Source organism: Octopus bimaculoides, chromosome 1 (genome assembly GCF_046866305.1).
Source record: "Octopus bimaculoides isolate indiv1 chromosome 1, ASM4686630v1, whole genome shotgun sequence".
NCBI classification, from domain to species: Eukaryota; Metazoa; Mollusca; class Cephalopoda; order Octopoda; family Octopodidae; genus Octopus; species Octopus bimaculoides.
In genome coordinates this window covers 193,265,524-193,281,932 of record NC_142928.1, presented here as the reverse complement: position 1 = coordinate 193,281,932, position 16,409 = coordinate 193,265,524, and the positions used below count along the sequence as shown (strand labels likewise).

The following is a 16,409-nucleotide window of genomic DNA, read 5'->3' as shown; positions in this document are numbered from 1 at the left end:
CCTGCAACTGTCTCACTAGAAATAAGGCATCAGTAGTGCTTTTACCTGGCACGAACCCAAACTGCATCTCATCTAAATTGATTCGCTCCCTAATTAGTTGGGCTATGACCCTCTCTGTAACTTTCATAACCTGATCTAACAGCTTGATGCCTCTGTAATTATTTGTATCTAAAGCGTCACCTTTACCTTTGTAGCAGTTGACTATGATGCTGCTACACCAGTCATTGGGTATGACTCCTTCGTGTATCACCTGGTTCGTAATACGGGTGACTAGGCTATAGCCAACACTGCCAGATATTTTGAGCATCTCTGCAGTGATTCCTGATGGGCCGGGGGCTTTCCCGGTCTTCATACTCTTAATTGCTTTATCTACCCTGGTACTATCAACTCGGATAGCTGGTCCCTCTATTGAGTCGACATACGGCATACTCTCTTTCTCCCATTCATTCTCTTTATTAAGCAATCTATCGTAGTGGCATCTCCAGACCTTTTTCTTTGCATCCTCATTTATTGCAAGCGTACCATCATCCATGCGAACACATTTCTCTCCTACAACATCACTATTCTCTCTCCTACACTGTCTTGCAACACGAAATACCTCGAGTCTTTATATATATATATATATATATATATATATATATATATATATATATATATATGCACAGATGTGGCTGTGTGATAAAAAAATGTTTGCTTCCCAGCCACATAGTTCTGAATTCAATCCCACTGCATGACACTTTGGGCAAGTGTCTTCTACTGTAGCCTTGTGAGTAAATTTGGTAGATGGAAACTGAGAGAAGCCTATCATATATTCTTTTATTCTTTTACATGTTTTAGTCATTTGACTGCAGCTATACTGGAGCACCACTTTAGTCGAACAAATCAAGCCCAGGACTTATTCTTTTATATCATCATCATCATCATCATCGTTTAACGTCCGCTTTCCATGCTAGCATGGGTTGGACGATTTGACTGAGGACTGGTGAAACCGGATGGCAACACCAGGCTCCAATCTAAATTTGGCAGAGTTTCTACAGCTGGATGCCCTTCCTAACGCCAACCACTCAGAGAGTGTAGTAGGTGCTTTTACGTGTCACCTGCACGAAGGTGATATATATATATGTGTGTGTGTTTATATATTTTTACATGTTTGTGTCTTTGTGTCTGTATTTGCTCTCCACAAGTACAACTGGTGTTGGTATGTTTATGCCCCATGACTTAGCAGTTCAGTAAAAGAGTCTAATACAATAAGTACCAGGCTTAAGAAATGTGCTGGGGTTGATTTGTTCGACTAACATTCTTCAAGGCAGTGCCCAGCATGGCTGCAGTCTAATGACTGAAACAAGTAAAAATAAGATACAAATTCTGATTTCAGGTTTTGAAATTGTTAAAATTTATTTGATTTCCCTTAAGTGTGGACATTTACCTGACTTCCAGTTTCTCAAAATTAATGGTCAAGTTTTTTTTTTTTTTCCTATGTATGAAAGTTGTAAGGTTTATCTGAAATTCTGTAGGTGTTTGTGTGTATCTAACAGAAGTACAATATTTTTGATGTATGTTTTGTTTCTTTAATTTCCCTTACTTAATATGCTAAATATGTTGCTAAAAGCAATGTTGCTGTTGTTGGAAGAAAAGAATTTCTTTGAAGCTTGAGGGATGTGGATAATTATCTTAATCTTGCATCAGGCAATAAAGAGGTGTGCAAGTTCATTACTAATTGGCGGTGTAAAATGTAAACACTTGTGTGTTTTGGTTGATTAATACAGAAAGTGCTGAAGTAAATAATATTGAATTCAGTCTGTTTAGATAATGGAAAATAAAGGACATTTTGTAAACAGTTTTAAATGAAGCTGAGGTTGGCCAGCATATTGCAAAATTAGGTTTTAGTATTCTTGTTTGTTTATCATTAAAAATCTATTTTTCAAAAATATTTAAAATAATATCCTACAAAAATGTATCTTTTGTCAGTGGTGGGTGGGGTGGGGGTTGAGTAAAACTGATGGAAAATTGCTGTCAAAGGATCATTGGTTTGAGATAATTATTTCCATTGAAATCTGAAGTTTAAAAGAACATTTTTAAAATTATGAATACATAAATATATTTATTTTCTGTCGAAACCTGTGATTACTATTATTTTACTGGTATTTGTCCAATATATAATTTATCAATCAATGCTTCTACAAAGGAGCATAGCTTCTCACTTGTTATTTAGCTTCGTATATTTCTTTCTTTCAACCACATTTTTGATACCAACTCACCTGAGACTGCCCCTTGTTTTCTGGTATAAACTTTCTCATTTTTAATTGATGAAAATTAAAGCCTTTCATCAAAATTCCATGATAATTGGCATTAAGCACCATCTTAATGATAATTATAATTCTAAATTCTTCATTATTTTTCAAAGTCATTTGGAATGAAGGCAGTGTATGTTTACACAAATTTGGGGACAAAAGGGTTATAAGTACACCCTGAAATATGTTTACGTCTGAAATGGTATGGTTCCATTGACCAATGGTGCCTTAAATTACATTCATAAATCCAACTAACAAATCTTACATACACTGATATTGAAACCTGGTCCACAGTTACACTATTGTTGCTCCCTTTTTCTCATTGATGCAGATATTCTCACTAATTACTTGCCCTAATCAAAACTGTTTTAATTACATTCTTCAATTGTATTCTCTTGCTCTAAGCCCTTCAGTTAACATTGTGTACAAAACTTGCTTTCCAGAACCATATCAATATGAAACTCCTTTTATTTTTGCCAAATATTGACTACTAACTTTTTAGATTTCATATGAACAACAGCACTCTCAGAAGAAAACTTCTGAGTGGTCACCACCTAAACTGCTAGAAACAGCAACCAAATCTTTTAAGTTCAACCTTACTGATCTGAAAAAGTTAGGACATGTTAATTCAGTCCTATAGTTGAATGTCAGACTGGGTGGAAAAAGCTGGGGCACCTTTGACCAGATGTCAAATATTTAACCTCAGATTAGAGCAGATCTAGGATTAAACATTAACAACAGCTTCCATATCTCTGATCCCTGATGGACTTCTAGAGATGCCTAGGGTTTTATAAGAAAATTTGTAATCTTGAAATTTCGTTTCAATGTGATTCTTTCCTTTCATGCATACTAAGAGGAGACACTGAATATTTCAGTTTAGATGTGGTAGATACTGTGTTGTAGGTTTTGTTTATATGTTTTGTTCCACTGTTGTAGCAATCAACTGAGTATTTTTTTTTTCTAAAACATTTCCCCCTCCATATGAACAATACAAGGAGAAAAAAAATAGAAATTAGTGATGGTTTCTTGCTGACCAGTGTCCTCGTATTTCATTTGGTTGTATGATAACGTAACAGAGGATGTTGGAAATGGCTGAATAATACTTACAAATCAAAAGTATTTTATATTGCTGGCAATAAGATGGAAGTTATGATACTGTGAAGAGATTTAGGCGAGTGAATGCTGTTAGTATTAGAGTATTGATTGCTGGTGCAGAAAGTTTAGCAAAGAGATAAAATTAGATAGGAGATATTGGCCTTAGGGAACCATAATGGTAGTCATGTCTAGAATGCATTGAAATGAAATAGAACTGATGATTAAAGCATTTGTTATCAAAATATTGTGCAACCTCATGATTATATTGATTGTATAACTCCACCCTCAGCGTTTTTCGCCCTTCTCAGTAACTCACATTATCAGCAACGTTAAATTGTATATTGTCTTGTTTCTGAAAAATTAAATATTTATTATATCCTGAGACAAGAAGCCAAAAATTGAACTCAATCTGGATAATTGCTTTTTCCTGTCTAATGTTTAGACATTTTTAATGTTATAATTAGAAATGTATCTATATGGCATATATACATGAACACATGCCCCTCACCCTCACCCCATGTGCATGTGTGCTATGCCAAGGGTAGTTTAACACTGTTTATATATTTTAATTAGAAAAATACAAATTAGAAGGAATTAATGCTTTTTAATTAAAACAAAGGCTCACAAACAATTTTTGTATGAAACTATTTCTCTTAGGCAACAACAGAAGAATAAAGACAAAACATTTGCTAGAGGTTGTTACAAAAAAGCATTAATAATAATATTTGTATCATTACATGGCTGAAGACTGTCTCTTTGGATTCACTTTGGACACATATGGCAAAAATTTCTTTTCAGTCTCATCCAGGTATTTCTTTGGTCCTTGTTCGGAACTCTTTGGTGCTTATTTTTGACTAACCTCCAGTGGAAGTTTGGGACCTTTTGTAGAGTCAGTAGGCAGTAAATACCTGGTATTTCATTTCCTGTGTATCTGCATTATAAAAACAGGTAAGGAATGCAGGTAGAGCCCCCCTCCCACTCTTGACCATAAGTTGATCTTCAGTTCATAGAGACTGTATTGATTTGAATACTACCACTGACAATATCTTCTTTTGCATCTTCAGCATTTTATATAATACTTGATTTATGAAGGCAACCATTACCTATTTGTTTTGGGAGTGGGGAAACCATTCCATTTGTGCCTTTTTCAAGTGTAGGAGTCCTTCATCTGTCAAGATAAAATCCAAATATCATATTGGCACATGTGGTTTCTGTTGGCAAAGTATTAGTGTTTCTGAAGACTGAAACTGAATATATATATATATATATATATATATATATATATATATATATATATATATATATATATATAATCAAATCTTAGGTATGACTTGAAACTGCATCCAGTTGTGAGGGCCTGATTAGGGTTTTGAGGAGTGTAGAACCATCTCTTAAGCACTGTTGTCTCCAGGTTTACTCTGACCTCTCGTAGAACCTGTTAGGGTCACAGCTATGGGCTAATTAGCAGCATGTTATGAATTTACCTCCAGGAGAAGGTCAATCACAGATATTCAAATAAACCCAGGGTAGGTGAGGCCTTTCAATTCTTTTGCCACTCATCTTAGAAAAGGTAACTCCATGCAAATCCTGTATCCTGATAACTACCAGGCTTGTGGCATTTGTTGCACCAGACTAATGCAAGTTTGAAAGACATGAGAGTGGGACTGGCTTTGCACAAACCATGCTTACTATATTAATAAACCCCTGCTGCTTTGTGAAGTAATTTACTGACCATTTATAAAGGGCTAAGGGAGTAAACCCCTACAGGAAATTTTGAGTGAGGGACCCTAAGGCAGATATGTACAGTTATATTTGATTATTATCTGGCATCTTCTGCAGCTCTATGGATGTTGCAAATGTATTGACTTGTTCCTTTATGGTGAAATTGTAAGTGTTCTTGGGGCTAGGGAGTTGCTTCTAGAAACAGCCAGAACACCAATCTCCACAATACTGTTAACCAAAGATGAAAAAGGCCGACTACATTATAATGAAATGATCCCTTTTATCATATGAACAGTGATTAAAGAAGATATTTACAACCTACTTGACAGCAATAAACGTGTGTGGAGTTGTGATCAGCTAAGGTTAGTTCCTGTGTCTTTTGTCTATCAGTGGTGATTTGCTGTTATCAGCCCCTGTTTCTCTGAATTATTAGCATTGAGTTTGCATTAGCAAAGGATGACTATGATAGCATGTGCTGGCAGTCATATAAGTGACATAAAGATACTACTGTAAGATAAGTATGAATTTTGTTTGGCTTATCATTAGCTATCATAAAAAATGTGGTTGTGAATAAACTGTAACTTGACTTGGAAATGGAGTGTTATGAAAAAGATGCTGGTTTCTTTATGCTAAAAATTTCATTGAACTTATGTGAGAATACAGAAATGACGAGAGACCAATAATGAATAGACACACAGTGAATAATTACAAATCATCACTTTGCACATTTAGCTGATACTTTTTCCAGGTCTTGATGTATTTCTAGAAGGCTTTGTGACTTTTAGTTTCAGCTGTGTGCATGTACATGCTTGCATATGTTTATGAGTTAACTTTCTCTTGATAATGATTTCATGTTTACAACCACCAGACATAGTTTCTTGCAATGGGTAAAATTAAAAACTAGCACATTCAAGCTTGGGAGATTAGTGGTGGTGGTCAAAGTGTGTGTGTGTGTGTGTGTGTGCATGTGTCGGTATATTTGTGTGTGTGTGTGTGTGTGTGTGTGTGTGTGTGTGTGTGTGTGTGACAAAAAAGAAAATGACCATCCTGAAATACAACAATATATATAGGTGCAGGCGTGGCTGTGTGGTAAGAAGCTTGTTTCCCAACCACATGGTTCCGGGTACAGTCCCACTGCTTGGCACCTTGGGCAAGTGTCTTCTGCTATAGCCTCAGGCTGACCCGAGTGAGTGAATTTGGCAGACGGAAACTGAAAGAAGCCCATCATATATATATATATATATATATATATTTGTGTGTGTCTGTGTTTGCCCCCCACCCCACACCATCATTTGACAACCGATGTTGGTGTGTTTATATCCCTATAACTTAGCGGTTTGGCAAAAGAGACCTATAGAATAAGTACTTGACTTACAAAGAATAAGTCCTGGGGTCGATTTGTTCAACTAAAGGTAGTGCTCCAGCATGGCTGCAGCCAAATGCCTAAAACAAGTAAAAGTATATATATAAATAAATAATGTGTGGATAGATATAGTAGGTTGCAGTGTGGCTGTGTAGTTAAGCTTGCTTCCCAACTACATGGTTTCAGGTTCTGTCCCAGTGCATGGAACCACGGACAAGTGCCTTGTACTATAGCCTGGGTTGAGTAAAGACTTGTGAATGGATTTGGTAGATATGTTTGTGTTACTTTGTCTTGATATTGTAAGATAGTTGTAAAAGTGTCATTGTTCTATAAGCAATACCAACCTTTTCTAACGTTCTACAAAAACATGTCTGGCCTTGGGGACATATTATCTTGCTTGGAAACCGGTATGAATTGGTGATAGGAAGGGAATCTTAGAGAAAATCTGCCTTGGTAAAATCTATCTGACCCAATATACACACACACCTCAACCTTTTGTTTTGGCACTGACATTTCTGCTACTCAATATTTGAAGAGATCAATGTTCTATTTTCTTTCTTTTTTATTCATTTCTCATCTCATCTTTCAAATTATTGGTTTTAATTTCTAAAATTTCTTTCGTGGCCTTCGTATTCTTTATAATTAAAAATCAGTAAGATTTTTTTTTTTAAATAAAATTCTTTTGGTTTTTAAGGTACTTGGACTTTTATTGTCAGTAAGCAACTAAAAGTAAATGTTTAATAGATTTCATATAAAGTGTGGAGGATACTGACTTTCCATATTGCAGGATCCTACAGGCTGGTTCTTGGAGTAACATGACACCAAAATAAATCATGTCATTGTTAAGTCATGAAGCCTTTTAGAACTGGAAAGGAAGAAATGAGACCAAGACTGAAGTAAATTAATTATTGTTAATACATTGGCAGTTTGGCATATCATATACTCCATTGTATGACTTTCAATAATTTTATCTTGTTTGTATTTTGACATTTTTTTCTCTTTGTCCATTTATTCTCTCCTCCTCCCCCTTATCCTCCCTTTCTATGTTGCACGCTCTCACTTTTGACTACTTCCACATTTACTTTACTTCAATAAAACTGTTGGACTCTATTGGCTTCTTAATAAATGACTTTTTAGTTACTGATTGACTGCCTTTTAAATAAGTTGACATTCTGCTCTTGTACAGCTTCTGAACTTCCAGTCCTTTAATTATACACTCATAAATTACTTTAAAAAAAAATAAAACAACAACACCCTTCCACTTTTGTTTAATGATAAATTTAGTTTTTACTTTTAGTAACTGTATTCTATAATTCTGTTAATTAATTTACACCAATTATAGTATCATTTTTGTTATAATTTTTATTTTTACAAAGGAAACTAAAGGTTGATAGTAAATTTGAAGGTTCACTGATGATCAGCATCGTCAAACTGTCGAAGTTGACCATTGATAAATCTTTGAAGTCCTTGCCAACCTTTGAAGAAATAAATTTTTATAGTGCTACACACTTGTATTGAATGATTTTTCACTTAATGTTTGAATATCTTTTTGTATAACCATACATGAGATGTTTTGCAAACAACTTGCACATGCAAGTGCTACCAATTGAGAACTGTGCATACCAGAAGCCAGCAAATGTATGGGGTCATCAGGAGAGAATGTACACCGTTTTAGGGCCTTCCTCTTGATGGCATCAATATGCACCAGTCCCCCTCACTGATATGAGGCCCCGCTTGCTAGATCAACTGGTTATCAAATAAAGCTCAATATTCTTCTAGCCATCGCTCATCGTCTCTTTTTAACCAAATCCAGTGGCTAACCTTTTCCACTGTAGTTTGGATATCGATCATGGTGGTATTTACTTTACGAAGAGTTAGGCCTAACTATAACAACAATCGTCTCACACTGTGTCCAACAAACCCTCTACATCTGACTTCGATTGGAAAATACTCCGCTTTCCAGCTTTAATATGACTTAATTCTTCTTATTTCCTTTGATACCAAGTCAGGGTTTTGTTTTCATTCTAAAAGTAGACAAAAACAGTAATATATTTAAATACATTTATGTAGAAAATTATGGAAAGAATAGATAACCATTTAAAAATTGTCTAAAAATTGCTTTTAAGTTTGTTTTGATGACTGTATGATATTGTTACAAGTCAGTAGTAGGATACTTTCCAAGTAGAATGTAAATTTTATTTTTAAAGAAATTAAAAGAAAAAAATTGTTTAGAAGAAGCACCAGTCATGAATATTTGAGTTTAAAAAAAAAAAAAACTTGAAAATACATGTTTAGCTTCCATACTTGGCAGGAATCATTTTCATACCAATCTGCACAAGACCATTACCTGGTTCTTGGATGCAAAATTGCCTGCTTTAAACCAAAATTAAAATCTTGCTTAATAATAATAATTTCATGTTAGATTTGTGTGACTGTGTGGTAAGAAGCTTGCTTCTCAACTACATGATTTTGAGTTCAGTCCCACTGCATGCCACCTTGGGTAAGTGTCTTCTATAGCCTCAAGCTGACCAAAGGCTTGTAAGTGGATTTGGTAGACAAAACTGAATGAAGCTCGTTGTGTGTGTGTGTGTGCGTTTGCCTTTGTGTTCATGCTTGTCCCCCAACACTGCTTGACAAGCAGTGTTGATGTATGTACATCCCCGTTACTTAGCAGTTCAGCAAAAGAGACTGATAGGATAAGAACTGGGGTCAGTTTGTGTGACTAAAAATTCTTCAAGGCTGCAGTCTAATGACTGAAACAAGTAAAAGATAAAGACACCAGGATTAATATTACTAATAGACCTTATAAATAATTGAAACACATAAGCAATGTAGTTAATTTATAATAATATAACAAAAGGATTGATATTTTTGTGTGGCATGATAAAATGTTTTAATATTATGTATGATTGTTATATTTATTAGATGTAAAGACGAATGAATCAACAACTTGAGTGGAAATGTGTTAGGTTTTTAATTGAAGATTGGTTTTGTTGTTTCACCTTGCTAATTAGAGTTGCAACAGCCTATCAATCACCTTCTCCATGATCAATATGCAGTATGAAAACTTTGCTGTTAAGTATTGAATAGTGATAGCGTGTATAACTTAATTTTTGAATGAGGAAATTACGTGTTAGTGCAAAAACATACATCCATTTCTAATTATCTAGTATTTTTTTTCATTAGCATTTGTGTACATTTTGGTTTCCAATTTTTGTGTTAATCTTTCTATATTTTAAATCAACGCTGAGCAGTGAGAATTAGAATGATGACATGTTCATTCTTAATATGTTCCAGCAGATTCAGATGCAAATATATACCAATTGTTATTGTATTTTGCCATTGGTGAACAACGTCTCCTTTCAGATGATTGTGTTCATAATACACTCAACTCATTGAAATAAGGACACTTTGAGACACGTGCACATGATGATTATTTATGGGTTGGCATACATCAGTATGCCTCAGCAAATAAGTTGTTTGCTGAATTCTGAATAATTTACTGAATAAGAACCTAAACTCTTGTTAGATTTCTTGGTTTGGGGTAGCTTTAAGAGAAGAGAGACACACACAACAAGATTGAAACACTAATGCCTTACTCCAGTGAATCACGCTTCATACACAAACATCACACAATCTACCCTTTAGTCTCAGAGAGAGACCATTTGAATCAGCAGAAGTAACGGCTCCCTGAACTTTCTCTAAGAGAGGATACACTACATTAAATATAAATAATAAATAATTAATGTATGCACATAATTAAATACAATATTGAATTTTCGATTAGTTAATCCACTAGCTTGATCATTGTCAAGTTGAATTGAAGCAGTAAAATATGTCATCTGAATGTATGAATGACTCAGACGTCTGTTTAATATTGGGTTAGCAGTTTCAGTATTACTTAAAGTAAAAATATATTGTTGTTTGCTTTCTTCTCTCTCTCTCTCACCTTAGTAAGATGAGGTGAAAAATATTAATTCCTGTGAAAATACAGTTATTTCAACTTGAGACTTTTAGGAGATGTTTATATATTAACTATTTTGTTGAATAAGCTGAAGAAATGTATTCTTTGTCAAATCAGTTAAGTTGCTGAGAGATTTTAATTAGATGAAATCCTCAGTTAACGTGTTTTTTTCATGCTGGCATGGGTTGAACAGTTTGACAGGATCTAATGAGTTGGAGAAAACTGTATTGAGCTCCAATGTCTGTTTAGTCATAATCTCTACAGCTGGATGCTCTTCCTAATGTCAAGCATTTTATGGAGTATACTAGGTGCTTTTCTTGTGATGCTAGCACTAGTGAGACAAAGAAAGACCCCTCAATTGAGTGGAGTTGTAGCTTTGTGCCAGGTGTTGAGAGGCTAAAGTATGACAGAGGGACAGACAAAGTTGACTTCCTTATAGGGCTACCTTGCATTATTCAAGGGTGGGAGTAACTGGAAAGAAGACAATGATGGTGGTGATGAAGGGTCAGAGCATAGTCTCAAGGTACAAGAAAGTGAGTATTCAAGAGGATATGGACTTAAGATGAGGAGGTGTTGGTGTATAAGTTCATAGAATTTGGAAGGTTGGGTCAGTTTCAGTTAATTGAATAATTATTGTTTAAAGTAACAACGATAATCATATGGTTGTGAAGTGAATTTCTTAACTACTCAGCCATGCCTGTGCCTGCCCCCATCCCCCTCCACACAGAGGTTCCAAGTTTGTTCCCATTGCATCGCATCTCAAGTGTATAGAAACTGTATAGAAGCTCATAAGTTGAATTGCACATATAATTCAAAGGTCTTGCCTTGTCAACGTCTTGTGCTGATGCCACCTGAGAATTATGTTAAGTTTTCATGTATTCATGGAATACTCATCCACTTATTAATTCAATGAGCCTAGTAGCCCAGGTGGACAAATAACTCAAAAACTTCTGCTCGGGTATTCTGAGACCCATTGCTTGTGCGTGTGTCACACATGCATGCATGCATGTATGTGCGCATGTGTGTGCCTATGTTTCAAGAGAGAAATTCATGTTTTTTTTTTTGTTTTACTTTGTAGATAACAACACTGGTAAACCATAAAGAAAAAACTAAAGTATCAGAGAAGACACTGCGAGTATTAGTACAAGTTGGGCAAGTTGTGAACCGGGCTGTAGGAAAGTTTGTGTCTGTTGGAGAGTCTATAGCTGAAGAAAACCCTGAGATTAAAAATGAAATGTGTGAAGCATGTCAAGAGGCAAGGCAGGCAGGTAAGTTATCCTCTTTGAATTTCACCCACACATCCTGGGGCTCTTTTATTGCTTCTACCTTCTGGGTCACATTGTCTTTTGTTATCACTTTATTTTTTTTGCCTTGAATAATATACAGGCTTATCTTTGAATACAAATTACCTTTATGGGGATAAGAGGAACACATGATAGGGATAAGTAATCAACCTCTATTATTCACTCCCTGTCATGTGTCCCTCTTATTACTCAGTCATTCTCTTTCATGCCTCTGGCAGCCATGCATTTCTCTCTTTGTAAAGAGGTTTGTTTGTGAGTAAAGATGTAGGGTCCTGAGGTCTCTTTAGTCATGACAAGGATACAATTACCATCTCTAATGTTGATGTTATGAAAACTACACACCCAGTACACTCTGTGAATTGTAAGGTTGTGAGTAGCCTTTAGTCTTGTTGAAGACATGGCACCTCTCTAATGATGCTGTGAAAAACACCCTGATAAAAACTCAAACATGGTTGGTGTTAGGAAGGGCATCAGAGTGTAGAAATCAAACCATAAATGAAACACGAGTTGTAATCCTCAAGCCATTTAAGTGAACTGGAACCATGAATATGTACTGACTCTGTCTGTGGTGATCCATCCAACCCATACCACCATGGAAGTTGGATATAGAATGATGGTGGTGAAGATAAGACTTATGTCAAAACAAAAGTCCTCTCTTTCTAGATGGGTCTTGTTTGTTTGTTTATTTTACTGATGACTTCATTGATAAACAGGGAAGGAATATTCAGTGTTGCTTATAGAAAACATGTTGAATTTCAATTAAGCAAACTTTTATTATAAATTTTTCATTATAAAGTTCTAGTCAAGCACTTGCAAGATGTCAATGTGAAATCATCATTGGGTGATATTCATCTCTTAACATGTGGTCTGACTTTGTTTACATTGTGTTGTCATACTTTATTAACCTTCTTCATACCAACTTGCCCAACACCACCCCTGCTTCTATGCCACAAATTTTCTGTTTTAAAGGAATCATCATCATCATTTAATGTCCACTTTTCATGCTGGCATGGCTTGGACGGTTTGACTGAGGACTAGCAAGCCAGTAGGCTGCACCAGGCTCCAATCTGATCTGGCATGGTTTCTACAGCTGGATGCCCTTCCTAATGCCAACCACTCCGACAGTGTAGTGGGTACTTTTTACGTGCCACCAGCATAGGAGCCAGTCAGGTGGCACTGGCATCGATCACATTTGGATGGTGCTTTTTATGTGCCACTGGCACAAGGAGCCAGTCAGGTGGCACTGGTATTGACCCACGCTCAAATGGTGCTTATTACGTGCCACCAGCATGGGTGCCAGTCAGGTGACACTGCCATCAGCTACGACTATGATTTCGATCTCACTTGACTCAATAGGTCTTCTCAAGCACTGTGTATTGCCCAATGATTCAAGGGTACTTTTAAATGGGCTGGTTATGTGACACTGGTATTGGCCTTGGCTGTGATCTCACTTTGCTTGCCGGGTCTTTTCAATCACAGCATATCTCCAAAGGTCTTAGCGTCTTGCCATTGCCTCTGTGAAGCCCAATATTCAAAGGTCAGCCCAATATTCAAAGGTCATGCTTCACCACCTCATACCATGTCTTCTTGTGTCTACCTCTTCCATGGGTTTCTTTCACTGTTAGGTTGTGACACTTCTTCACACAGCTTTTCTCATCCATATGCAGTATATGACCACACCACATCTGATGCTTCTTATGTCCAACATTTCTCTCAGGGCACTTACACTCTGTCGTGTGTGTGCACTGACATTACACATCCAGCGGATCATACTAGCTTCATTTCTTTCAAGCCTATGCATATCCTCAGCAGTCATGGGCCATGTTTCACTGTTGTGTAGCATGGCTATTTGCACACAGGCATCATACGGTCTGCCTTTCACTCTAAGTGAGAGGCCCTTTGTTACCAGCAGAGGTAGGAGCTTTCTGAACTTTGCCCAGGCTATCCTTATTCTAGTAGCTACACTCTCAGAGCATCCACCCCCATTACATACTTGGTCGCCTAGGTAACGGAAGCTATCAATTACTTCTAGTTTCTCCCCCTGGCATGTGATGGAATCTGTTTTCTGTACATCTTTGGTGTTTATTGCCCCTGTGCATCTGCCACACACAAAAACTATCTTCTCGGTTAACCTTCCTTTGAATCTAAATAAAAACTTTCCACTGAAATTTCATGTTAATTTGTTCCAAACATTAGATTGATATTGGACAGTTATTTGAAGAAATTCTTTGCTATTTTCAAAATTGAAACAGTATTTAAAAAAAAATATGGTAACAAAAGGGCTAAATATTCTTCACCTTTTGCTTAAAACTGTATATTTGAGCTTAAAATCAATCACTTTGTTACCAGGTCACTTTCTTATTTTTAGGGGTAGGGGTGATGGAGAGTGGCATATGACTACATTGATGTTTATTAGCAGAAAAAATCTGTGTGTGAAAGTTTCTGTGATTTGTCAATACAAGAAAAAAGAAAATATGAATTAATGGAATCTTTCAAGATTTCAATAACATGATATTGTTTTTGTCTTGTATTAAAACTTCTCTCTTTCCTTTAAAAAAAATACCATTAAAGAAAAACAAAATGGACCCCCAAAAAAACTCAACGAATAAAACTAAGCAGTAATAAAACGAAGTAAATAGTAATATATATCTAGTGTTAATATCTATTTTCGTGGATAAGTAATTTTTCTTAGTCTATGATGTAATATTCATTTGTTAGGTTTTAAAATTGTATTTCAAACATGATGATGATGATGATGATGTGGTCCCACTAAGGGTCACAGCTATTACAAGGGAAATAATCATATCTCCATAATTTGAAGCAGCATTAGACGATTGAAATTATGGAATGAAAAGGAAAAAGTTGGAGAGAATTCGTATATTTTTCTTTTTGCTTTTTGTTTACCTGATAGGAATTTCTCCAGTTTTTATTTCTTTATCTATTTATCTTCATGTTCTCTGAGCCAGTGTCAGTTAGTTGTGATTTACCTTTGTTTGTAGATGTTACAACTAACACCAAACTATACAAACTCTAACCAAAATTATTCACTCAGATGTTTTTTTCTTTGTCAAACACATTTCTCACACTATTTTTTTTTGTGCATTTTTACAATTTTAATGTTTTGTTTTCTTAGAATTAAAAGAATATGAATTCTATTGATTAGTTATCTTTGACACCAATCTTTCATGCACTCTCTCTCTCTCTCTCTGTTGTTTTGTCACTTCCTTTTTATCATTTTCTCTCTCTCTCTCTCTCTATTCTCCCTCTCTCTTACCTCTCTCCCCAACTTACTCCCTCTCTCTTTTAATATCTTTTTTCTGAAATCTCAGCTTCCCACTCTCTTAATCTCTTACATATTCTCTCACTTACAATCTGTTCTATTCTCCCTCATCACTTACATGTTCTTTCTCTTTTCTTTTTCTTTATTGCTTTTCATCACATACACACCATACACACTCTCTCTCTCTGATCACACGCACAACACACATTCTCTCTCTCTCTCTCTCTCTTCATCATGCTCTCTCTCTTTTCATCACACACACGCACACACTCTTTCTCTCTCTCTCTTCATCACACATTCTCTCTTTCTCTTCTTCACATACATTCTCTCTTCCTTCTTCACACACTCTTCATCACAGATTCTCTCTATCTCTCCCTTCCCCCCTCCTTTCATCACACACATTCCCTCTTCATTACATATATGCTCTCTGTCTGTCTGTCTCCCCCCCTCCACTCATCACACAATCCCTCTCTCTCTCTCCAATTCACCCCTCAATATTCATATGCTATTTCTAACATCTCCACTCCTTTTTCATTCTGAGTATTTATAGGATCAAATAATTATTTTTCTTAATTAAAATCAGTTTTATGAACACTTCTAAATGAAGTTAACTAATCGTTTTTATCAAAAGTAATCTGATCAAACCTGGTCATTGTTCGTTTATTGCAAAAGAGTCTTCAATTAATTGGTAATGTCTTTTAATGAAGCAGTCTTTCTGAAGAATATTCTCATCAAAATACTGTTAAGTTGTTCTTTTGACCAAATTTGTTATTTCTTCGTTGTATAAAAACAATACAAGATAATAAAAAAAATCAATAACTACCCATCTTTCATGTGCGAAGTAGACTCAAGTTGTGGCTATAAATGACTGCACACACGTGTGTGTGTAATAATAATGTTCACTTTTCTATGCTTCCATGAATTTGAAGAAACTTGAGGCTTGTCTGTCTGTCTGTATGCACACAATGACTCTTGCAGGGTTAATACTGTTGTATTTCTGAGTAATTTGTCAGAGGATGATGACTAAATATGCCAGGATGCAACAGTTCTAGTCATGTAAGGCTCAGTTATTAAATAAATTTACCCTCTATTTCATTAATTTTTTTACTTTGTGGTTCACCCTGACTGTAACAATCTCCAACCACAATGTGTGTGTGTGTGTGTGTGTGTGTGTGTGTGTGTGTGTGTGTGTGTGTGTGTGTGTGTGTGTGTGTGTGTGTGCGTGCGTGCGTGCGTGCATGCACGCACATGTATGTGTAATCAATTTAACATCCACTTTTCCATGCTTTTATGGGTCAGATGGAATTTGTTGAGTAATATTTTCTGCACCCTGTTGCCCTGTTTCCAGGTGTGTGTGTGTGCATGCATGTGTCTAAAGTCTCCAGCTGCA

General features: G+C 35.8%; 1 protein-coding gene across 2 annotated transcripts in view; it reads left to right on the top strand.

Annotated features, from left to right (window-relative positions):
- Positions 1-16,409, top strand: part of LOC106877594 (alpha-catulin) — a 338,021-nt gene that overhangs the window by 156,088 nt on the left and 165,524 nt on the right. For both annotated transcript variants that reach the window (XM_052973445.2, XM_052973451.2), the window contains exon 2: positions 11,514-11,703. In XM_052973445.2, coding sequence (XP_052829405.1) covers positions 11,514-11,703 — 190 coding nt within the window. The remainder of the gene's footprint in view (positions 1-11,513; positions 11,704-16,409) is intronic.